The 25,750-nt window shown below is 42.4% G+C and overlaps 1 protein-coding gene across 4 annotated transcripts in view; it reads right to left on the bottom strand.

Moving 5' to 3' along the window:
- Positions 1-6,780: 6,780 nt before the first annotated feature.
- The window catches only part of LOC137627658 (very low-density lipoprotein receptor-like), a 319,178-nt gene continuing 300,208 nt past the window's right edge, over positions 6,781-25,750 (bottom strand). For all 4 annotated transcript variants that reach the window (XM_068358830.1, XM_068358829.1, XM_068358827.1 and 1 more), the window contains one exon: positions 6,781-7,643. In XM_068358830.1, coding sequence (XP_068214931.1) covers positions 7,549-7,643 — 95 coding nt within the window. In that variant the 3' untranslated portion in view covers positions 6,781-7,548. The remainder of the gene's footprint in view (positions 7,644-25,750) is intronic.

Raw genomic sequence — 25,750 nt, 5'->3', positions numbered from 1 at the left:
GGATCAATACTACACAGTATTCTTGAAGTTTTATTCCAGCTGTGACCAGATGGTGTAATGATCTTCCTAATCAGACTGTTGAATTGGTAGAACTTCAAACTTACAGCAAATGTTTTTATGCTAGAAAGGCTGACAAGAATTTTCCTTCATAGATTATATTTGACATATCTGTTTTTAATGTTGTTTCTGATACAAGGATATTTTAGACTTTTATTCAGTACTATTCATAGTTTATTTACTTTCCCTTCTGGGCTATTTGTCAGTGCTGTAGCCCTTGGACCTAAGAGCATCCTGCTTTTCCAACTAGAGTTGTAGCTTTGCTAGTAATAATATAGAAGTTTTTTCAAGAGAGGAAGTTCTAACTGCACTAGCATATTCTAATGCCCATATATACAAACGTTAATTCTCCCTTTCTTAAGCTATACAGGCAGAACATAATTGATAGTCCTATTAAAATTGGAATAAATAGATGGAATTATACAGCCTAATGAGTAATAGAAACAGGAATATTTTACATATGTACGGTATTTCAAAATCTAAGATATAACATTAGGTAACATAAAAAGATCTAGGCTAGGCCATGCAGGTCATTAATGAAATAACTATAGACCAGAACAGTATAACATTCAAAGACAGGGAAAATAATTGTATGTGACATTGTTTTTGTATTGAAAACTAAGCCAATTAAACAGTTTAATCTGCTTTGTTATGATAAGATTACATTTTCCACAACTGAAGACACAGGATAGATTTTAAAGTACAGTACAGTACATAACAAACCCATATGTCTTCTGATGAAATGTTTTTACTTTACAGTGCTCTTATTCTGGCATTTTTTGAATATTTCCTCCCGTTTGGTCTCCAGGAACAGAATCTCATCTTAAGATTGTTGGGACAAAAATTTTAAGTTTTTAAGCTCCCTACTCTTGACCTACAGTATATATCAATCTCTGGCACTGTCGTTCAATTACAGTACTTGACTGTGCATGCTGTATTATTTTTTACAATTCTGATAACCTTTCAGGTTCATATCTATGAATTTGGACTAATAGCCCAGTGCTGGGGTCTGTGAGGCCATTAAGCAACCCAAAGTGCAACTAGAGGAAAACCCTTCAATTACACTATGATGTAAAAGATGAAGAGGCAAAGGTTGGACAGCAAGATGTAAGAAATGAAGTGGTAAAAGGATATAAAGTGCACCTAGAGGTCGAAGGGATACAGCAAAAACCCAAATAATGTCTTCACACTGTGTACCAAAGGTACTAACCCCCTACTGAAGATAATCCTTGTATTCAGAACTTTTAAAGACTGTACATGGTCACATATTTCTAGTTCTGTACAGTAATACCTTGAGATATGAGTTTAATCCGTTCCGGGACCGAGCTCGTATTTCAATTTGTTCGTATCAGATGAACTTTTCCCATATAAAATAACTAAAAAATAAATTAATCCTTTCCCACCCTCTAAAAAAACCCTAAAAACAGTATATTACAGAGGAAAAACATGTTTTAAATTGTTGTAATAAACATCCTACGCTAACAAAATAACAAATAGCTATGAACTGGTTATGAAATGTAACTATTATGGAGTTCTTACCTTTGAAGACAGACTGTAGCGACTAACAACGGTGTGTGCGGAGGAGGAGGAGGAGGGAGAGAGGATGGGGAGGAAAGAGACTTGACGGAAATACGTTCAGTACGTAACACTTTTGTAACACTACGTAACATAACCTTAACTTTAAATTCAACTTAAAATTTAACTTTAATGAAATTAGCTTACTTGACACACACTTAAAAAATTTTAATCTTACATTACACTAAACTTAATTCTACATTTTATTTTCATTTTCATTTTTTTACTTTTCTTCTTCTTCCGGCTAAGCTCTTTTTGCCTCGCTTTCACCTGCACTTTTTGACGGCCTTTTAAAAGGAACCTATCTAGGGATGTTTGCTTTTGTCTCCCCTTCAAAATGTTGCGAAAATGATGCACGCAAGTGTTGTCACAATAGGCTAGTGCACGACCACTCGCCAACTTGTCAGGGTGCCTCTTTTCCACAAAATTAGAAAACTCCTGCTACTTCGCTAACATTTCTTTGATTTCTGTCGTAGGAAGGCAGCCCTCGTCTTCCACGTCCTCCTCGCTACTGAGCTCCTCCAACACCTCCGAATGTTGCATCTCCTAGAGCTCGATTAATTCCTTTGTCGTGAGCTCTTCCTGATGCTACTCGACAAGGTCGTTCATGTCTGCCTCGCCTACCTCCAGCCCCATGGAATTTCCAAGAGACACGATTTCATCCATTACAACAGGTTCGGGGTTATCAGGGTCGGTCGTATCGAACCCTTCAAAGTCCCTCTCGGTGACGGAAGCTGGCCACAATTTCTTCAACGCTGAATTAAGAGTTCTTCTTGTGACACCCTGCCATGCATCATTAATCATTTTCAAGCAATGTATGTTGCTGACATGTTCCTTCCAAAATTCCTGAAGGATGAAATTGGTGTTGTCTGTAACATAGAAGCATTTCTTGAATAAATGCTTAGTGTACAGTTTCTTGAAGTTAGGAATAACTTGTTCGTCTATGGGCATGAGGAGTGGCGTGGTGTTGGGCGGGAGATAAAGGACCTTGATGAACCTAAATTCATCAAGACTGTCCTCTTCAAGACCAGGAGGGTGACCAGGGGCATTGTCGAGGCATTGTCGAGGACCAGATATTTCAATGGCAGGTTTTTCTTCGCAAATATTTTTTGACTGACGGACCAAAGCACAGATTAACCCATTCTGTGAAGAAATGCCGAGTAACCCAAGCCTTAGCATTAGTGCGCCACATCACTTGCAGTTTTTCTTTCAAGATCCTTTGACTCTTGAAAGCATGTGGGTTTTAAGAGTGGTACACCAGCAGTGGCTTGACCTTACAGTCACAGCTGGCATTGGCACACAAGGCTAGAGTTAATCGGTCCTTCATGGGTTTATGGCCCAGTAGTCTCTACTCCTCTGCCATGATGAAAGTCCTACTGGGGATCTTCTTCCAAAAAAAAGGCCAGTTTCATTGCAGTTGAAGACTTGTTGGGGGATGAAGCCATGTCAGGCGATAACCGAGGCAAAGGTTGTAACGAAGTCCGCCGCGGCTTTTGCGTTGGAACTAGCTGCTTCCCCGTGCCTCACAGCCGAGTGTAACCCATTCCGTTTCTTGAAATTATCCAGCCAGCCGCGACTGGCTTTGACGGTTTCCGCTGGCGTTGAAGTCTCCCCTTTCTCGGCTGCTTCCTTACCTTTCAAGTCATCATAGATTCTACTGGCCTTCTGGCATATGATCATCTCGGTCACGCTATCTCCCGCCAACTGTTTCTCCTTTATCCAGATTAAAAGAAGCCTCTCCATCTCATCGTGAATATCACTACGCAGCTTGGAAAGGATGGTTACTCCTTTGGAAGGCTTGGTGCTCTTTATAGCATCCTTCTGCTTGAGGATGGTACATATAGTCAATGTACTCCTCTCATATTGGCGCGCCAGCTCAGTTACTCTTACGCCACTCTCATGTTTTGCGATTATTTCATGCTTCATCTCCATTGTCATCATACGCTTTTTCTTTTCACTACCCTTGTTTGCACTTCAGACAAAGGTCTAAACCATTGCATATTTACCAAGGCTAAGAAATATTAAAGCACTTCAAGTGTTTGCTGGCATGATCAATTACTTTCAACGTTTTATACCCAATCTAGCTAGAATCATGTCTCCCTCACACAAATGCTTAAAAAGAAGAACTAAAGCATGATGCTGGTCAGATAAGCAAGAAATGGTATTTCAAGAAGAAAGGAAGGCCCTTAGGTCTGCTACAATACTAGTGTTTCCTCACTTCAATAGCTCCCTTACTCTCAACACTGATTAAAGTAGTACAGTATCGCAATGGGTGCAGTACTAGAGAAAAGGATAAAAACTACGGCCGCTGACTGCTACCACTTTTCAGCAAGAAGCGATCTCCAGTGAAACAGAAATAGAAAACTACTAGCAGTCCACAGTGCCTTTCAGCATTTAACAAACATACTCTATGGATGGCAATTACGGGCATAAATGAACTATTAGCCTTGATTCATGCCTTCACATAAAAGGCAGATAGCTGGTCAGTGCACCAACAGCGACAATAATTGGCAATTGTCGAGTACCCCTGCACCATCATGTATTTGAAGGGCTTCCAATGTTGTAGATACCCATTCCAGAAACAACAGTAATGCTGTCCAATTCGCACTATCATACACTATGTCAAACTAGCAGCAAGCCAAAAGGATGACAAAGACTTACAGTGCTTACGTCAGGAAAGACTTGGCCGGTCATGGAGGGATTTCGTCACAGATGACCGAGAGCCAACCATTGCTTCCGAGACGAGTGCTAAACGGCCTCACGCCAATCTTCCATTGGTTTTGAGGAGAAAGAATTTCAACCTCACCCACACTTTATCACACCTTTCAGGCCATTCAGGCTACATTTGGAAGGCAATCATGACATCAAGAAATGGACTTGCAAATGTCTTCCCTGTCAGACATCAAAGATAACAAGGCACACAGAATCCAGCATAGTTGAACTAAAGAAACACGATTACCACCTTGATCTATTTATGTTATCATTGTGGGATCCTGACCTCCCTCAGAGATATAGAAACCTTTTCATCATCATTGAATGGAATACCAGATGACCAGAGGCAACACCTGTCAAACAGTAGTCATTAAAATGCTTCGAAAAAGTTTGAATCAATAGGGTCAGCAAACACAGAGTTCCCTAATACATAACCTGTGATATGGGACAATAATTTAATAATTACAGACACCTGCATACATATTTCACAATGCAAATAGACCCACCAACCCTCAGAAGTCTATAAAGCAATTGAAGAAATTCTTCCAGCAAGAAAAACACATTAGCCAAAAAATCCTGTCCCCACAAAACTACAACATAAAATACTGTATGCATTCGTCAGAACCAATTCACATCAACCACCCGTTACCCACATACTCAGAACCTCATCACATACAACTGTACAGCTAAAACAGAAGTGCTATGAAATTTCAGTAGAAAGCAAAATTACTTGGCTATAGACATGCTTAAACCAGCATGCATCCCAGAGATGCCTGTCATCTGATTATCTTTTTTACTAGGGGGTGGACAGTATTGCAAGAACAGTTACCCAGTGCCTTAATGTGATATTATGGTCACCAAAACATGATCTCCCAAGGACAGCATGAAAAACGGACTTACAACAGACAAAAGACACCTTCGAACATAAGTTTGTTTATTCCATGAACAACAACATTATCTTTAAAACAGACAACATTTAATACAGTAATAAATGTTATAAGCTTTCATTCAGATGATTCAAATGGTTTTGTTCTTGTAAATAAAATATATTTCAAGAGTTTACCATGTGTGCAGAAATGCACTTGGATTGTAATTGCATAACTTTTTAGATGTAAAAGTTTCGTTATTCCTTTCCACTTACAAAGAGTGGATTTTAGTCAGATTTGTGTGTAAATAAACTAGTTGATATCAGCCAGCATTTTTGTCCAAACCCTCACCAACAAAATCTGAAGGTTAAAGTTTAACAAAGGGCTTTTTGTCTCACTCAATTAGGACAGTAACTTTAAATTCTATAGGCGAGAAAGCATACTTCCAAATTCAACATCGTGCTTGGTTTAGAAACAAAAGGTCAACCATCATGATCCAAGGCTAGAGATACTGTTTTTAAAGGTTTAATGGTTATTCATGTATGGTTAGAGGCAAGGGACAGTGACAATGCCCTAGAGGGTAGAGACTGACCATATATACATATGATCAGTGTCCAAGCACCTTCTTCCAAGCTAAAACCAAAGAAGGCCAGCCATTGCCTGCTGATGACTCAGCAGGGAGACCTTTAGGCTCTTCCAACCCTCCATCCTATGCTTACAAGGATGGTGAGGTTGCAAACACAAATGAAACTATTAAGTTTGAGTGGGTCTTGAACTTGAGTCTGATCGAGTGTCTGGCTAAGGAGTTGGATGCTCTCAGATGTTCCCTACCCACAATAAAAAGCTTATATTCTTTGGGCCATTATAGGCAAAGGAGAATGATGGCCTACAAGATGGAATTACTTTTAACCATTTGTATAAATAGGCTACCCATACAAACCTTAGATAACTATAGTAGATAGTTTTTACCTGCAAAATACTTTAGAAAAATTTACTGATAAACAGAATGCATTTGCGTTATGGAGATTCTTCACAAAAGCTACAGATGCGGGTTTTTATGAATCCCTGTAAGTAAAGTTTCACTTACACTCTATGCACCTTTAGGAAGTGCTGGAAATGAATGCATAACGATATTTAATTTAAGACACAAAATATGGTTTAACCAAGCTATGCAATTCAAGATAAAAGAAACACTTGAATGAATGTTACTACTGTACAATCAAGATTACTGTAGGACACTTATTACCTGTATATGACTAGGACATCCTTCAGGCTTTGTATCTATATTGCATAGAAATACCATTCTAGTTGGTGTGTTTCTTGTAGAATCCTTATTCTAACAGTTTCATAACATGGCCACCTCTTAACTTCTTTAAAAAGATACAAACTGCATCATTAACCCTGAGGATTAAAATATAGGTGTAGCACAGCTTCTTTCATCTTTCTTAGATACTGTAGGATTTCTTAACACATTAAATTTAAAAAATAAATTGTCAACCTAATGCTGTATTACCATAGTTACTATAGTTTTTTCTTCACTGTTTATTGAATGATAAAAGATACAAATTCAGAATATGAAAATACGTTAATGTCATGAATCAGTAGACCAATACAAGCTACTTGAATACTGTCCTAATTTAAAGTAAAAACCTTAACAGTACTGTACCTATCAATCTGCTGATTCACAAAAGAATGTCTTGTCATACAGTTCTTAACTTCTAGGTTTCCTTTTTTATGGAATGTAGATCACAAATACTTTGTTCTTTTTTAAAACTCCATCCAAGTTTTATATACTCTGAAAAAGAATCTGCAAATCCAATTGGATTACATATAGAAAAAATGTATATGCAATGCAGGGTTGGTTACTTATGGACATTAGCCTATCATAATAAAGCAGTCTTCAAGCTATCAAAAATAAATTTTCAATAATTTTTGTCTTATACTGTACATGCAAACCATTAGCATACAAGAGAATATTTTCTACAAAAGCGATGGGCTTTTGTAAGACAACTGTTTGCATTTGTCGTTAACATTCCTATCCACATTTGAAGAAGGAACTGGTCCCAAATTACCAAACCATAATCTATAGTGTAAAACACTGCATCAACAAGGAATAAGATGGCTTCATTATTTTAGCCTCTTAGATTCTACATCACAATGTGTGAAGTGAGCTAAGACCATAAGTTGACCTTTCCCTTTCTGCAGTCTTTTTCTTGAATTCTAAGTCAGTACTACACAAGACAATATCACAAATCAAATCCTGAGTTCTAAAGTACCTTTTGCAATAAACCTATAGGATTACATCAGTATTGTATTTAATTAATTGTATCTTTCTCCATTACGGAACATCATCCATGGTGAATGCTTCACTTGAGGAATTTCTCTCAGATTGTCGTCCAAGTGGATGATAGGTGCTTTCCCCAGCTTGAGCCACTGAAAAGTAAAATGTAATGCTATTCTAGTAAACCTTCATGATTCTAATGACTATTTAGCATAATGTCTAAGACAAAATAAAATTTTCAGCCCCTATAATCTAACAGAAGAGAAATATTACTATTGAAAAATGGTGACAAGAGTGTCATCATTGTCAAACCCAGTACAGTGTTACACTTTGAAAGCACAGTACATGTAGTTATATAACTAAAAAAAAAAAACAGAATTTTGATAGGATTTTTTGTTCTATACTCACCTGATGTTCATGTTTCACCTCCAGAAGCTTGTTTCATTGACATTTACCCTGAAATTTTTTAAAAACTTTTCACCGTTTTCTTTCCTTTCCAAAGAAATGCTCCCAGTAATGTAATGAGACAATCTAGTGGTTAATGGTCAGTAGTATGCTAAGAGTTACCCATTCTTTAGTTTTGTAGTTAAGAGTACAGTATTCCCTATTCCTTTCCTTGGTATCACACGTCAGTGAAGTGGCAGGCGAGCTTGTATATGAACATCAGGTGATTACAGAAATCAAAATTTTCATATTACTGTAATAGAATTATTTATATGAACCTCCCCCGATATCTATATTACTGGTTCCCACACTCTAATGGAGGTGGCATGCCAATGAAGCAGTGCATATTTCAACAATATAACTTGCAGTGCATATTTCAACAATACGACTTAAGGTAGCTAACATACTAGTAAGTTTAATCTATGTGTGCAGAATTTTGAAGTTTGTGTGCAAGACTGTTGGGTACAGAGACATGACTTTGAGATTGAGATGTAGGCTTTTGAGCTTTAGATGCAAAATTTTCAGTAGGCTTCTCAGTACTCTCAGGAAGAGCACTTTGTAGAGTTAGGAACTTTACAAAGTAATGAGTTATAGAACAGCGTACATAAAATTATATGCTATCAAAACTTTAAAATCACACAGAGTACTGAAAATCTTGAATCTGAAGCTAAAAAAATTTATTTTTATAATAAAATAAATTTTTGAATATACTTACCCGGTGATTATATAAGCTGCAACTCTGTTGCTCGACAGAAAACTCTACGTTAAAAATCCGCCAGCGATCGCTATGCAGGTAGGGGGTGTACTTCAACAGCGCCATCTGTCGTGCAGGTACTCAGTACTCAATGTAAACAAAGAACTCAATTTTCTCCTCGGTCCACTGCGTCTCTATTGGGGAGGAAGGGAGGGTCCTTTAATATATAATCACCGGGTAAGTATATTCAAAAATTTATTTTATTATAAAAATAAAATTTTTCAATATTTAACTTAGCCGGTGATTATATAAGCTGATTCACACCCAGGGGGGTGGGTAGAGACCAGCAATAAATGTTTACATTATTATGAGCTAAGGATTTTTTTATTTCATTTTAGAAGTTATCAAAATAACAAACTTAAAATAAATAAGTACCTGGTAAGGAAGTCGACTTGAACAATTACTCTGCCTTTTTAAGTACGTCTTCCTTAGAGAGCCTCGCGATCATCTTAGGATGCTGAGCGACCCCTAGGAGCTGAAGTATCAAGGGTTGCAACCCATACAACAGGACCTCATCAAAACCTCTAATCTAGGCGCTTCTCAAGAAATGACTTTGATCACCCGCCAAATCAAGTAGGATGCGAAAGGCTTCTTAGCCTTCCGGACAACCCAAAAACAATAATAAAACATTTCAAGAGAAAGATTAAAAAGGTTATGGAATTAGAGAATTGTAGTGGTTGAGCCCTCACCCACTACTGCACTCGTTGCTACGAATGGTCCCAGAGTGTAGCAGTTCTCGTAAAGAGACTGGACATTCTTAAGATAAAAAGACGCGAACACTGACTTGCTTTTCCAATAGGTTGCGTCGATTATACTTTGCAGAGATCTATTTTGTTTAAAGGCCACGGAAGTTGCGACAGCTCTAACTTCGTGTGTCCTTACCTTCAGCAAAGCTTGGTCTTCCTCATTCAGATGGGAATGAGCTTCTCGTATTAACAGTCTGATAAAATAGGATAAAGCATTCTTTGACATAGGCAAAGATGGTTTCTTAACTGAATACCATAAAGCTTCAGACGGGCCTCGTAAAGGTTTAGTTCGTTTTAAATAGAACTTAAGAGCTCTTACAGGGCATAAGACTCTTTCTAGTTCATTTCCAACCATACGATAAGTTTGGAATATCGAACGATATTGGCCAAGGCCGAGAAGGCAGCTCGTTTTTGGCTAGAAAACCAAGTTGTAGAACATGTAGCCGTTTCGGATGAGAATCCGATGTTCTTGCTGAAGGCATGAATCTCACTGACTCTTTTAGCTGTGGCTAAGCATACCAGGAAAAGAGTCTTTAAGGTGAGATCTTTCAGGGAGGCTGATTGTAGCGGTTCGAACCTGTCTGACATAAGGAATCTTAGTACCATGTCTAAATTCCAACCAGGTGTAACCAAACGACGCTCCTTCGTGGTCTCAAAAGACTTAAGGAGGTCCTGTAGATCTTTATTGTTGGAAAGATCTAAGCCTCTGTGACGGAAGACTGATGCCAACATGCTTCTGTAACCCTTGATAGTGGGAGCTGAAAGAGATCGTTCTTTCCTCAGATATAAGAGGAAGTCAGCTATTTGAGTTACAGAGGTACTGGTCGAGGATACGGATACTGACTTGCACCAGTTTCGGAAGATTTCCCACTTCGATTGGTAGACTCTAAGGGTGGATGTTCTCCTTGCTCTAGCAATCGCTCTGGCTGCCTCCTTCGAAAAGCCTCTAGCTCTCGAGAGTCTTTCGATAGTCTGAAGAAGAGCGTGGACGTAGAAGGTCCACCCTTAGGGGAAGTGTTCTGGGAACGTCTACTAGCCATCGAAGTACCACGGTGAACCATTCTCTCGCGGGCCAGAGGGAAGCAACTAGCGTCAACCTTGTCCCTTCGTGAGAGGCGAACTTCTGCAGTACCTTGTTGACAATCTTAAACGGAGGGAATGCATATAGATCTAGACGTGACCAATCTAGGAGAAAGGCATCTATATGAACTGCTGCTGGGTCCGGGATTGGTGAGCAAAATATTGGGAGCCTCTTGGTCATCGAGGTTGCGAAGAGATCTATGGTTGGCTGGCCCCAGGTGGCCCAAAGTCTCTTGCATACATCCTTGTGGAGGGTCCATTCTGTTGGAATTATTTGTCCCTTCCGACTGAGACAATCTGCCATGACATTCAAGTTGCCTTGGATGAACCTCGTTACTAGTGATATGTCTAGACCTTTTGACCAGGTGAGGAGGTCCCTTGCGATCTCGTACAATTTCAGAGAGTAGGTCCCTCCTTGCTTGGAGATGTACGCCAAAGCCGTGGTGTTGTCCGAGTTCACCTCCACCACTTTGCCTTTAAGGAGAGACCTGAAGCTTTTCCAGGCCAGACGTACTGCCAGTAGCTCCTTGCAGTTGAAATGCATTGTCCTTTGACTCGAGTTCCATATTCCCGAGCATTCCCGACCGTCTAATGTCGCACCCCAGCCTACGTCCGATGCGTCCGAGAAGAGAACGTGGTTGGGAGTCTGAACAGTAAGGGAAGACCCTCTCTTAGGTTGATATAGTCCTTTCACCAAGTCAGACAAGACTCTATCTTTTCGGAAACCGGGATCGAGACCGCTTCTAGCGTCTTGTCCTTTTTCCAGTGAAAAGCTAGATGGTATAGAAGAGGACGGAGGTGTAGTCTTCCTAGTGACACAAATTGATCCACGGATGACAGCGTCCCTACCAGACTCATCCACAGCCTGACTGAGCAGCGTTCCTTCTTCAGCATCTTCTGGATGGATAGCAGGGCTGGGGGCTGATCGTCTTGTTCAGCAACGTCCTCATCAGAGGGTTCCTCATCCGAAACTGATGAGGAAACGGCAACGGAGTGGGCAACGTCTGACTCGCTGAATCCGGTCGCACTGGTGGATGCGTGACGGAGCCGGACGCAATATCATGGAACTGCTGCACAGTCTGTGAACTGTCAACAACCATGGGTGCGCGAGGAAGCACAGCGTCAACCCGAAACTGTCTAGACCGTCTGGGTTGTGCAGTCAACACCCTACCGGGTTGCTGAGGTTGACGCACTGCGTCACAACAAGTCATCTCTGCTGGTTGTTGAACGTCCTGAACGTCAACAACCACCTCCGAGCGTCGCTTAACGTCAACGTGCGGCTGGCAACCCACACTGGGTCGCATCGGTGGAGGAACCACTTCAACTGGCAGACGCGAGTAGGCTACCTCAGCGTCAACAGGGCGCACAACCGACCGGTTGGAAGGTTGTTGGCCAGAAGGTTCTTCTCCGCATTTAAGTCCTCTATCAAGGACGCAAGCTTGGACTGCATGTCTTGCAGCAAAGCCCATTTAGGGTCTACGGGAGCAGGTGTGGCAACAGAAGGGGTTAGCGACTGAGGCGGAACCGTTTACCATCCCTGAAAGCCTTGTTATGCGTGACATAATAGTACAGCAAAACTTCAAAGGCTCGACAACAGCTGAGAAGTTGACCTGTAAACAACTTGGAGCGTCTCCTGGCTAGGCGCCAGGGAGAGTCTACCAGAATTGAGAAGTCTATCTGGGCAGAGGCATGAACTCCCAAGCCGAGAACTTCTCTCGTGTCATATCAGACTCTCGCTCTATAAACCAGTTTAAAAAAAGGGAAAGCAAAGGCTGTATCCCCCAAACTCCTGCTGGTGAAAAACCAGTTGCCTAGCCAACGTAACGCTCTCTAGGAGAGCGAGAGAGCACTACCTTAAAAACAACGGCTTCGAAGTAGCTAGGCCTAGTGTAAACTCTGACGTTTAGGCGAACGAGGAGCAGCAGTTACAAGATCCGGACGAAGATCCTTAAAAAAAATCATCATGATTTAATTAAAGTCCATAGGAGGCTAAGCAGCTTAAGGCTCCTCTCCATCTGACAGAGTCCTCAAGGGAATATCAGTAGGAGGGAGAACAGCAACTTCCTCATCTACAGGAACCTTGTCCGATAAAAGCCGAGTCTCTCACTGGTGCATTAGTAGCGGACCAGAACGCAACGTCATGTAACTGCTTGACAGTCTGTGAACTGTCAACAACTGAACTGTCAACCACAACAGGTGCGTGAGGACGTACAGCGTCCACTCGAGACTGCTTTGACTGCCTAGACTGAGCAGTCAAAACAACTCTAGAATGCGGAGGTTGACGCACAGCGTCAAAACAAGTCAACTCCGATTGTTAGTGAACATCTAAACGTCAACAGGAGCATCAGCCAGTGGCCTAACGTCCAAATGCGGCTGAAAAACCACACGAGACCGCATCGAGTGTGGTTCTAAACAACCTGACTGACGTGACTAAGCTACGCCAACGTCAACAGTAAGCACAAAGGAACGTTAGGTTGGCTGAAAGCCAGGATATCGATGAGATAAACGGCTAGACTCAACGGACTAATCGGCAGAATAGTCTTCCATAAGGGAGGCAAGCATATACTGCATGTTTGCCATACAACCCCTTAAGGATCAACGGAAATGGTTGTGGTAATAGACGAGGGTAACGTCTGTGACCGCAACACTTTGGCTACAAAAAAAGACTTTCGGAGTCTGTGTTACGCTTTTGTTAGGCGGCGAGCAGTTATCCGATGACTGCATAGGGTCAGAGCTGTCCTAATGGCTGTAACCAGGACGCTGGACCTGTCCTGAAAGGACTGACTTTCGCTTAAGGGCTTCGAAACCTTGTGACAGGTTTCTTATGCGAAAAGCCTACGGATAGCGAGGAGAAACAACGTCTCTCTCGTCTTATGGTAGGGGAGATCTTGGTAAGAAACACCCGATACCATAGAGGGAAAACGTCTGTTCGTTGTCAAGGCCTCTCGAACCCATAAGTCTTTTGACATTACTTCTCCCCTGGGCTTGGGAGCTTGCAAGAGGTCCCGGACTAGGTGAACGACAGGCACGAACAGACGAACCCTCGGACGCAACACTGTAACACTTTGCGCCTCGGACGCAACACTGTAACACTTTACGCATATCACTTTATCACTTCAATTTTCTGTTTTGCACTTATTTCTACCTGAAACACGCAATTCTACCCTTCATTAAAAGGTAGTAATTGCGAAAATAGTCGTATAATGCAAGCTCATAATACCAGCAAAAAACAGAAAACATATTTTAAGATAAAAAGAAAAATCAGTGGCTGGGAAAGAGACTAAACACTAGTTCATATAACTACGTTTTCAATCTCTCACCGCACATAGCCTGGGGACGAGAATAAAAACCTAAAAACGTTTTATCCTTCCTCCCCGTACAGAGACTAGGGACGAGAGTAACATGAGAACAACGTTACCCGCTTGAACGGAACGTTTTCTCTCCTCTCTCTCCCTCCGTCTCTATCTCTCTCTCTCTTTCTCTCTTGATTTCGCACCTAAGAGCCCAATTATATATCGTCAAAAAAACATGTTATTTGACTAAAGGAAAAAACTGAAAGGTTTTTCAAATAAAAAGTTCCTTTAAATTAGAATTTAAAACATTAAAGCTAAGAAAGAATGAACAAAACGTCAGAATCGATTTACTCTTACTGCAAAGTGAAACCGTGATACACTCTCTCTCTATCGTAACGATAGAGCGCAGTTGAACGTCCTGAACGTCAACAACTGCGTAGCATAAAAAAACTAAACGTTAGTTCATCTTTGAAAACAGTACGAAGACTATCAAAGAAATTCTTTCATAAAATATTACATTTAAAAAGTTTTAAATCCTTTAAAAGCTAAAGACGATATAAAGGGCTCAATGTTGATTAACTTCGGTTTCCAAGTTAGGACCGCCTACTCTCAGGAAAGGTCTATATAAACAAAGCATTAAAATTTATTTTATATGTTTATAAAAAAATGGAAAGTTAATCGAAGAGGCCTAATAAAGGCGGAGAGATATAAAATATATAGAGGAAAATCTATAACGTGATAAGATAATTACTAAAAGCCTAAACACACTTTCGTCTAAGGGAAGGGTCGGCCATTTAAAAGTGAAAGAAAGTCCATACTCTCTTTGTCACCATAATTAAATCTATCCAAAACGAGTTCAAGTTTTGAGATGAAGATAAAACACCTGCATAGCGAAAGCTCAAAACTAGAATAGTGTACTTCACCAATAGTTGTGAAAACAAATCCAGTTAGCAACAGCGAATTAGTAGGTCTTGCCGGTAGCCCGACAGAGAGAAAATTGAGTTCTTTGTTTACATTGAGTACTGAGTACCTGTACGACAGATGGCGCTGTTGAAGTACACCCCCTACCTGCATAGCGATCGCTGGCGGATTTTTAACGTAGAGTTTTCTGTCGAGCAACAGAGTTGCAGCTTATATAATCACCGGCTAAGTTAAATATTGAAAAATGGATTTTGAAGCGAAGCAAAAAATCTACTTTTGGGTGAGATGGCCATGTCGTCCTGATGGAAGGTTCCTATTGGTAGCTTTCTAAGGGATATTTGGCTACAGTGATATTCCTAGAGAATTGACCTTTAGGTCTCCAGAATTCTAACTCCTGGTGCAAATATCCTTAAAATTTCTCTTAAGGATATCGCATAAGATGAGGGGCCGTATATCTTGATACGACACATAGCAATCTACACCCCGAATAGCATTTTCGTTTCGAGGGGGAAGAGTGGTGAAAACAGAAGGGTAGCCGTTATCAAGGTTACCCTTCCTCCCGTACTATTACGAGGCTCCAAGATGGCGCTCATTCCTTGTAGCATTGAGCATGGTGCTACAGATATAGTAGTTTCAGGAGGGATTTAGCCTAAGCCTTTTCTATGGAAAAGGAGGGAGAGTCCATCAGGACGACATGGCCATCTCACCCAAAAATAGATTTTTCGCTTCGCTTCAAAAGCCGTTTTTTGGGCTCAAGCCATCTCGTCCTGATGGAAGTGTACCAGAGAATTACTAGAAAGTACTGTATCTGTGGATTTGTATAAGTGCCTTCTAACCTTGGGACAATTTTATATGGTCATACAGGCCATTAACAAATATGGCGATACCGTTATACGTCATTACCTCTAATCATGGAACAATGTTAGGGCTTCCTGCCCCCTGCAGAGAAGTGTTGTGCAGGCCAGTAAAAAGAGTCTCAAGGTTTGTATATTATAGGAACAAATATAAGTCCCAATAAGAATTATTTGTTTAATTTATTCCAGTAATATAACGTTTACTTAGGAAATTAAGTAAAGAACTCTGGTTATCTGTTATTTTGCTACTTACATGGCGAAATAAGATGCAATTACGCTTTTAGTCCTTTATTTAGGCTAAATGAGTAAATAACAAGTGTAAATAAAAATAGAATTATACATGCAACAGTTACAGATAAAGTTTTTCTACCTGAAAGGAAAGAAAAGGTTAATGCCACCAAAATAATTGAAAAATTTGGAAAATTTATCAATATAATTTCAGTAAATGTTGGATAATAATAACACTGTGTACTACGTATTTACACACGGCACAAGTGTTATCTGTATAATTCTTCACCTGAAAATTTGAACAGTCCTAGTGGCACCTTGGTGACACTCATAAAAAGATATTGCACTGTAGGTGTCAACACCTTTCCACCCGAATTGAGAGTCCCAATCAATTCACTGTTCATCGCAGCACTAGACGACAGGTTTTACTACACTACCTGCCGCCACCATGTAATGCTTCAATTCGTGCACTTGTTTCGCATAAAGTTTGTAAAACACTCTGGATGACTTCCATCCAGTATATAAGCGAAGACACTCAAAGTCCATTTACAGAAAGAAGTTCAGTGAGGAAGCAATTTTTCTTGGATCATGACCTGCGGGTGTACTGTCAGGATCCGCTCTGCGAATAAAGTAGGTGAGCTTCGCCCTCAGTTGTTTCAGGGATAAGTTTGATCCTGAGGTTTCTCCTTTGAAGAGCTGTCCTCCCCTGAAGTCTGAATTTCTTCAAAGATAGACCTTTAGACACTACTGGATACAGAGAGACATCTTCCTTCAGAGGGCAGATTCTCCAGGGACCCCATCTCTTAGTGGGTAGCTCATTCTTGGCGAGAAAGGTAGGATCAGAAAAGAGATTCAGTTCTCCCACTTCTGTGAACTGAATGTGGCCCTCATCTCTTGATAGGGCTACTATTTCACTAACTCTAGCCCCTGAGGCTAAAGCGAACAGGAAAATAACTTTTTGAGTAAGATCCTTAAGAGAACAATTTTCATTGTTCAAGGTTGAGGCATAATGTAAGACTTTGTCCAAAGACCATGAAATGGGCTTCGGAGGTGCTGCAGGTTAAAGTCTAGCGCATGTTTTCGGGATCTCATTAAAGATTTAGTTCGTCAGGTCCACTTGAAAAGCGTATAGAAGAGGTCTAGTCAATGCTTACTTACACGTCGTTATCGTGTTGGCAGCTAGGCCTTGTTCATGAAGGTGGATGAAGAAGGACAGACAGAAGTCTATTGAGACTTCCTTTGGGTTTTTTGCTTTGACAAAAGTGACCCACTTCTTCCAAGACAATGCATATTGTTTTCTAGTTGACTTTAACTTGTATTCTTCTAGGAAGTCGATACTGCTTTCTGAGATCCCAAACCTTTTCTTAACCGCCAAGGTGAGAAAATCATGAGATGAAGGTTTTGGGTTCTCTGTGATGAAGCGAAGACAGTCGACTTCTGAACCAGTTGAGATAGAACAGGGTTCGGTAGAGAGACCAGCCTCAGCTTCAGTTCAATTACCAGAGGGAACCAGTTGGTCTTGGGCCACTTGGGGGCTACTAAAGCTGCTGTTCCCTTGAAGGATCTCGCTTGTTGAGGACCTTCAGAAGGAGATTGGTCGGAGGGAACAGGTAAATCCTGGTCCCTTCGTTCCAGTCGAGGGACATGGCGTCTGTCGCCTCCGCTAGAGGGTCCTCGTATGGGGCTACATATCGAGGTAGTTTCTTGTTGTCGCTCGTCGCGAAGAGATCGATCTGCAGTCCCGGGACTTGTTCCAAGATGAAGGAGAAAGAGTCTGCGTCTAGGGACCATTCTGACACTATCGGCCTTAGCCTGGATAGAGCGTCCGCCGTCACATTGTGGAACCCTTGTAGGTGGACTGCTGATAAGTGCCATCTTTTCTTTTTCGATAAACGAAAGATGGCTAGCATGACATGGTTGATGTAGGGCGATCTCGAGCCTTGTCGATTCAGCAATTCACTATCACTTCGCTGTCCGAGATCAGCTTGATGTGGGCTGATCTGCGAAGGGAGTGTTTTCTCAATGACAAGAGGACTGCCATGGCCTCCAGAATATTGATGTGGAAGGTCTTGAACAGGGAAGACCAAGTACACTGGACTTTCCTTTGGTGAGAGTGACCTCCCCATCCTTCCGTCGAGGCATCCGTATGGATGGTTACTGATGGTAGAGGTGGTAGTAAGGGCACGGTCCTCGTTAGGCTCTTGACCTTCGACCATGGCTTGAGAAGTGATCACAGTAAGGCCAGTATCGGTCTTTGTAGATCTCTTCGAGTGTTTGATGCGTATCTTCTCCAGACTCCTGACGCATCTTTTAACTGTGCTCTTAGCACTGGGTCTGTTACTGCTGCAAACTGGAGAGAGCCCAGTACTCTTTCCTGTTGGCATCTTGATATCCTGTCTATCCTGTCGGATTTCAGTAGTCTCTTGACAGACCCCGCAATCTGTCTCCTCTTCCCTGGGGGAATGGAGAGATGGTGTGACTTAAAAGTTCCAATGGATTCCCAGCCATTGAAACTCCTGAGCTGGAGAGAGTCGAGACTTCTTGAAGTTGATCTTGAATCCTAGATGTTCCAGGAACTGGATCACCTCCTTGGATGCTTGCAGACAAGCCGTCCTGGATACTGCCCACGCCAGCCAGTCGTCCAGGTACGCTGCTACCTGAACATCTTCTAGGCGTAGTTGTCGAACGACTGCGTCTGCAAGTTTCGTGAATATCCTTGGGGCTATATTTAGTCCGAAGGGCATGGCTCTGAAGACATACTTTTTCTTCTGTAACTTGAATCCTAGGTAGGAGAGGGATCGGCTGACTGGGAGATGCAAGTAAGCATCTGCCAGGTCTATTGAGACTGTGTACGCCCCTTTTGGTAACAGGGTCCTTATGTGCTGAAGGGTTAACATCCTGAACTTGCTATTCTCAATGAACTTGTAGATTGGCGACAAGTCCAGAATGACCGAGTTTGTCTGAGTCCTTCTTGGGAACACAAAACAGTCTTCCCTGGAATTTGATGGACTTTGCTCTCCTTATACCCCGTTTGCTCAAAAGTTCTAGGGTATATTCTTCCAATGAGGGGGTGGAGTGTTGGAAGAATTGAGGAAATGATGGTGGAAGCTTGTTCCATCTCCATCCTAGTCCATTCTTGATTAGGCTGTGGGCCCAAGGATCGAAGGTCCAATGATCCTGAAAGTGTTGGAACCTCTCTCCTCCCTGAAGCATCTCATTGCTTCGATTGTCTGGAGGGTTTACCTCCCTGACGCGTCCTCCCTTACCTCATGAGGGGTATCTTGAGGAGTCCCGTCGGGAGCCTCTACCTTTGGGACGAAAGGGTTGAATGCTGGTGACTGGGCAAATAGCTGCTGAGGCATTACTTGGAATGTGGTTTGTGGTTGAGGAACCACTTGGGGCACCACGGTCATGGTGACTGTGGGATGTTGTTGGGCAGGCCGAGAGGGTAGTCTGGGTTTCTTGGTCTTCCTCTTAGGTTGGGGACCAGCATCCGGAGAAGACTTCCGCTTTATTGAGATGCCCCACTTCTGGAGAAGGTTCCTATTCTCCATGGCAGTTCTATCAACTACCTCCTTGACCACTTCATTTGGAAGAGGACTTTACCCCAGATATTGGAAGATATCAGTTTCCTGGGTTCGTGTTTTATTGTCGTTACAGCAAACAGGAACTCCCTACAGGCTCTCCTAGCCTTCATAAAGGTGTACAAGTCATTTACTAAGGTGGCCATGTGCATCTTGGCCATGACCATGAGCATGTCTGGGGTGCTTCTCAGGCCTGCACTCATCTCAATGCAGTTCTGTAAAGATAAGGATGCCGCCAGTCTCTCCTTCGTCTCTTGCTCCCTACGCAAGAGAAAGTTTGACAGTTTTGGGAGATTCTCACTGAACTATCGTCCCGCAATATCTGCATCCAACTTCCCTACTGAGAAGGTTAGGTGGACTTCTTTCCATTCCTTATCCGCCATGGGCAGGGCTAACGACAACCTTCCAGCGGCAGAAGCAGCTAGAGATTGCATGATAATTCCTCACAATAACGATCAAAACGTTAGGAAACAGGGAAAAACCACCATGCGCAATTGCTACTGAAATAGAAACGAGCGCCATCTTGGAGCCTCGTAATAGTACGGGAGGAAGGGTAACCTTGATAACAGCTCCCCTTCTGTTTTCGTCACTCTTCCCCCTTGAAACGAAAACGCTATTCGGGGTGAAGATTGCTGTGTCGTATCAAGATATACATCCCCTGATTTTATGCGATATCCTTAAGAGAAATTTTAAGGATATTCGCGCCAGGAGTTAGAATTCTGGAGACCTAAAGGTCAATTCTCTGGGAATATCACTGTAGCCAAATATCCCTTAGAAAGCTACCAATAGGAACCTTCCATCAGGACGACATGGCTTGAACCCAAAAAGCCTACATCTTAAACTTAATATCATGCATCAGTACCTAATAATCTTGCAAACAAACTTCAAGTTTCTGCACATAATTCCTTAAACTCCTGAATATGAGTAAAATCTTGCATGGGCCCAATAAGACATGTTTGGGGAAATTTTTATAACATTAGTTGTTCAGAATATCATATTTTACTTAGAATATTAGGCTATTCTCTTCCTTCTACTCCAATTTTGAAAATCTGCCAGAATTTGGTCTTACATTTTTTCTGGGAGAAATTTCAAATTTGACCTTGAAGGTCTAATGCCAATTTGGAAACCGGTTGCTTCTGAACTCATACACTATAGTGATACATTCCTGCCTAGTTACTAGCTGTGAACAAAAAATGCCATCAGTTTGTTATTTGCCCAATCTTTTTTTCCAGAAAAACCTTAGGTATGATTTGACAATGTTTTATTCCAAATTATTGACTTTATCATAATTTTTGGCCTCGAGCCATGTCGTCCTGATGGAAGTTCCCTTTGGCAGCTTCCTACTGCATAATATTTCTGCGAGTGATATTACAAAAGAATCACCATCAGGTATCACGGGGTTCTAACCCCCGGAACGACTATCCTAACATATCGTGTATAATCAGGGACGTATCCGTAGATAACCATAGATATCTGCACCCCTAACAGACTTAACCCAGTCTAGGAAACTAGGGGAAGGGATAAGTGAGGAGCTGTTACATATCCCCTTCCCCCATGGTACCCTCATATGTCCCAGATGGTGTCATTCCTTTGTTCGCAGCATTTTCTACTTGTACGCAGTATTTCGAGTGAGCCTTTTCTCAGCTTTTTTGGAGTAATTCCTTGCATGATGGCTTCCTCTTAGTCGTCTAAGTTGAGTAGCCTCTTCTTTTACAGTTTGAATTAGCTATAGGTTCCAGGCCTTGAAGAAGCAAGAGGAGCCGACTAGGGATAAAGTCTTGCCTTCCCAGCTACCTTATTGCACGCAGCAAAATCTGTGGAGGTATGCTGGCTACGGCGTGCTCTCCGAGGGCATCCTCCACATTGGCAAAGGGCTGGGTTCCCGACCGGTGGCGGATCTGGACTTTTGCCCCGACATTGATGCCTATCCCTTTTGCCACGTGAAGCTAGCTGAAGGGGTTCCGTTGCAGGATGACAACATCTCTAAGGAAATGATCCTCTTGGAACACACAAGGGCTCAACACCTGGCAGTGAAATGAAAACGGCAGGGTGTATTAATACACAGCTTGGAGCCTTCGGTAAGAGGTTGGCCACCTTCGAGGCTCCAGACACAATGGTCTTCCCCTTTGCCTCGAAGGGCTGCGTGGCAAAGGAGAAGGCCATTCGTGAGGGTAAGCCTCTTCCAGCTTTGGAAAAGTGCAAACCAGTCTCCCTTATCTTATCATATGATGCCGACCACTGAACTGATGTCCAGTTTACTTATGCGGAAGGTAAACTGGATAAGGATGTGGCCAGTCACCAGTTTAATGAAAAGCTGCCCAGGATTCCCAAACACCTTCTTAAGGCTGAGCTGGAGACCAGAGAAAGGTTAATCAGCTTCAATGTCTCTGCAATGTTTTATGGGGACGATGATCGGGAATTTTACAGATGCCCCAGTCTTTTCCTTGTTGGCGAAGTCAACTCACCACCTTTATGAAGGACCTTTATGCTTTCTTTCAGGCCCATAGAGCCTGTAGAGAGCATGTACTTGCCACACCTACCATCCACCATGAGTCGAAACGTCTCATTGACTCTAGCATCTGGGGAAAGCACCTGTTTCCTCAGAAGTTGGTGAAGGAAGTTATGGATAAGGATGTCGCAGAGAACTAGAGCCTTTTCCATAAGTGAGGGATCTCCTTGTAAAGGAACTTCACCCCTGGGGAGCACCAAAACCCAAGAGATCTCGTAAACCGACCTATCATCGGAAGTCGTTTGCTCCTCCCCCTACCGCCATCCCTCACCCTCAGACTGTCTCACTATACCTCAGCATGTGGTGACAGTCCCTGGTCTTCAACCCTGTGCATAAACAAGGGTCGTCTTCCTTTCAACCTCCCAAGAAAGAAAAAGGAGGTAGAGGCTGCTCTGACAGAGGAGGCAAGTCCAGGGGTCGCGGACATCGAGACGGCAGAGGAGGAAGAGGTTCACGTCCTCAACACAAACAATGAAGATCTCCCGGTAGGGGGACGGCTGGTCTTGTTCAAGGACCGATAGTCCTTCAGTCCTTGGGCACAGAGCATCATTTCCAACGGCTTGGGTTGGAAGTGGAAACGAAGGCCACCAAACTCAGGAGATTCTTCCAGAAAACAACACCTCATCTGGAACAATATGTACAAGTACTTCTGAAGAAAAGTTATCCGTTGCAAGAGATCTATGACATTTCAAGGTAATCTATTCGAGCATACCTTGAACTATTCTCGGCTTGTCCCCTCTAAACCTATTCGTTCAATGCGACAGTTTCCGGATGCTGACCATTTCGCAGATACGGACCTTACTACCCCTGGAGGCTTACACCATCTCTATAGATCTTACCGACGCTTATTGGCACCTTCCGATAGATTGACGCTTCTACCCCTACCCTGGTTTCAACCCGGAGAGAAAGTTCTAAACATTCAGAGCTATACCATTCGGGCTCAACATAGCTCTGAGAATTTTCACGAAGCTTATCGACACACTCGTACAGAAACTTCGGGAAAAAGGCCTTCAAGTAGCGACGTACCTGGACGACTGGCTAGTGTGGGCTCCCTCGGCACTGAAGTGCTCGGAAGCAGCCACCCGAGTTGTACGGTTCCTTCAGTTCCTCAGATTTCAGATCAACTTTAAGAAATCAAGGCTGGCCCCAGCTCAAGACTTCCAGTGGTTGGGGATTCATTGGAACCTCAAGTCTCATTCCTTTTCTATTCCTCCCTCGAAGAGAAAGGAAATAGTGAAGTCAGTCAGGTCTCTGATCAATTCGGGGGACGATCACCAGGCGATGCCAGGAGAGGGTTCTAGGATCTTTACAATTCGCCTCAGTAACGAACCGTCCTCAAAGTACGACTCAAGGATGCAAGCAGAGTTTGGAAACAGAGCCTCTAAAGCTCTTCGCGACCTTCAGAAACAGACTCCAGTTTTATTGCAATCAACTTCGACCGTGGACGGTACTATTGCGATTTCCTCCTCCAGTAGTGACACTTCATACGGACGCCATGGACGGTTGGGGGGGGGGGGGGGGGGGGTCATACCCCACTCAAGAAAGTGCAAAGCCGTTGGTCTTAGAAATTTCAAAAATTCCACATCAATATTCTGGAGGCCATGGCAGTCTTCTGGTCCCTCAAGAAATTACACTTGAAGAAGAACATTCATAACTGTCTAGTCCTCAACAGCAAGGTGACAGTCTATTGCATCAACAGACAAGGGTCGAGGTCTCCCCAAATAAATCCTGTAATGATAGCTATCTTTACGTTGGCTCAGAAGAAAGGTTGGCACCTGTCAGCATCCCACCTTCATGGAGTAAAAAATGTGATGGCGGATTCCCTCTCTTGGACAAAACCTCTAGAGACGGAGTGGTCTCTCAATGGAAAATCATTCTGTTTCGTGCAGGATCAAGTCCCTGGACTTCAAGTGGATCTGTTTGTGACGAGTCTCTACAAGAAACTTCCCTTCTATGTGGCAATGAACGTGGATCAAGCAGCAGTGGGAATGGACGCGATGTCCCTGGATTGGAATCGTTGAACGAGGATTTACCTGTTCCCACACTTCAACCTCCTCATAAAAGTTCTGGACAAGCTTCGGTCTTTCAAAGGGAAGGCGGCTCTGGTGGCTCCTCTGTGGCCAAAGAGCAACTGGTTTCCCATGGTCACAGAATTGAACCCCAAGTTGGTGCTGTTGCCCTACCCGATTCTGTCCCAGGAGGTACAGCGGGAGATTGTCTACGCTTCATCATGGAGAACAAATAACCTTCATATCATGATTTTTTCGTCCTAGCCCTGGAAAAGAAGTTCCAAATTCAACGTGATAACGTTGGAGTTTGCAGAAAACTATAAAACATCTACCACCATGACTCGGTATGAAGCGTCACGGAAGAAATGGGTCAAATACGTCAAAGACAAGAATCCAGGATCAATTACTATGGATTTTTGTGTAGGTTTCCTCATTGATTTACACGATCAAGGTCTAGCTTCCTCCACGATTTCGTCATACAAATCGGCCCTCACTAGGATTATACTATACGCCTTTGATGTTGACTTTAACTTGCATCTCTTCAACAAAATTCCGAAGGCTTGTGCAAGGCTATGGCTGTCGGCTTCACTGAAGCCTATCTCTAGGTGTTTGGACAAAGTTTTGCAATTCGCTTCGGACATAGACAATCAAACGGTTTCTATTCATGATCTCACTCAGAAAGTCATCTTTTTAATTGCAATAGCTTCTGGTGCTCGTGTTAGTGAAATTGTGGCGCTTTCTAGAGACGAGGGCCACATTGAATTTGTGGATAATGGCGAGGTTAATTTATACCCTGATCCTGCTTTTCTAGCTAAGAATGAACTTCCCTCTAAATGGTGGGGTCCATGGAAAATAGTTCCTTTACCAGGTGATCACTCCCTGTGCCCAGTGCAGTGTCTAAAAGTGTATTTACTAAGAACAGTGCAGTTTAAGGGTGGTCAATTGTTTAAGGGGGAAAAAGTGGGGTCTGATTTGTCTCTGAAACAGTTAAGAGCAAAAATTACTTTATACGAAGTGGCTTCCTCCTTGAACTTTTTCCAGTATATGTCCTTTGAGGGACTACAGGCATATACTGGTTGGAAGTCCACTAGGGTTTTCTGCAGGCATTATCTGAAGCAATTGGAGGAGATACGCCATTTTGTGGTGGCTGCGGGAAGTGTTATCAAACCCGCTGCAACGACGTAGCCCACAGAGAGTCCTAGGGCACTTCTCCAGCTTGTTATTTACAATGAGTAAACAGTTGGTTTTTGCTTCAGGAACAAAGAAAAAATGCAATTAATCATTTACTTTTCAGGTTCACTTGTGTCCCTTCAGTGCTACAGCCTACCTGTCTAAATGTTGGTTAAGCATTATCTCAATTTGTCCAAGTGATTACCCCTTTTTATACATAGGTGATCATATATCTATTGATCAGGTTTATCTTGTCATACGTTCCCTACGGTTCCGTATGTCATGTATTTGTCCCCTAATGTTACCTTATGTCTGGGCATGGATTTATATGCCATTAATGATGATTGCTTATTATCCTTTGCCCTGATCCCTGTGAATAAAATTCTGTAAATTGTTACATGCTTTCTATTTTATGCTAATTTATTACCCTTATTACTACCTTAGTGGCAATAAATTTAGTGTGCCGCCTCATTATTATCCTTCCTGAACATAATTGAATTGTTTATCCTGGTGGGTATTTGTTTCGTACGTCTTACCTACGATGCCTCCTTCAGTTTTGTGTTCCTTAGGATTCCTGACACTAAACTCAGGTGCTTTTCCAATTGCGGAGGGCGGTCCTTTGGTCCTTGTTGCCCCCTTGACGGACCATCATACTTGTCAATACTGC

Source organism: Palaemon carinicauda, chromosome 35 (genome assembly GCF_036898095.1).
Source record: "Palaemon carinicauda isolate YSFRI2023 chromosome 35, ASM3689809v2, whole genome shotgun sequence".
NCBI lineage: Eukaryota > Metazoa > Arthropoda > Malacostraca > Decapoda > Palaemonidae > Palaemon > Palaemon carinicauda.
The sequence above is the reverse complement of the archived record's forward strand: the minus strand, read 5'-3'. Positions and strand labels throughout refer to the sequence as shown.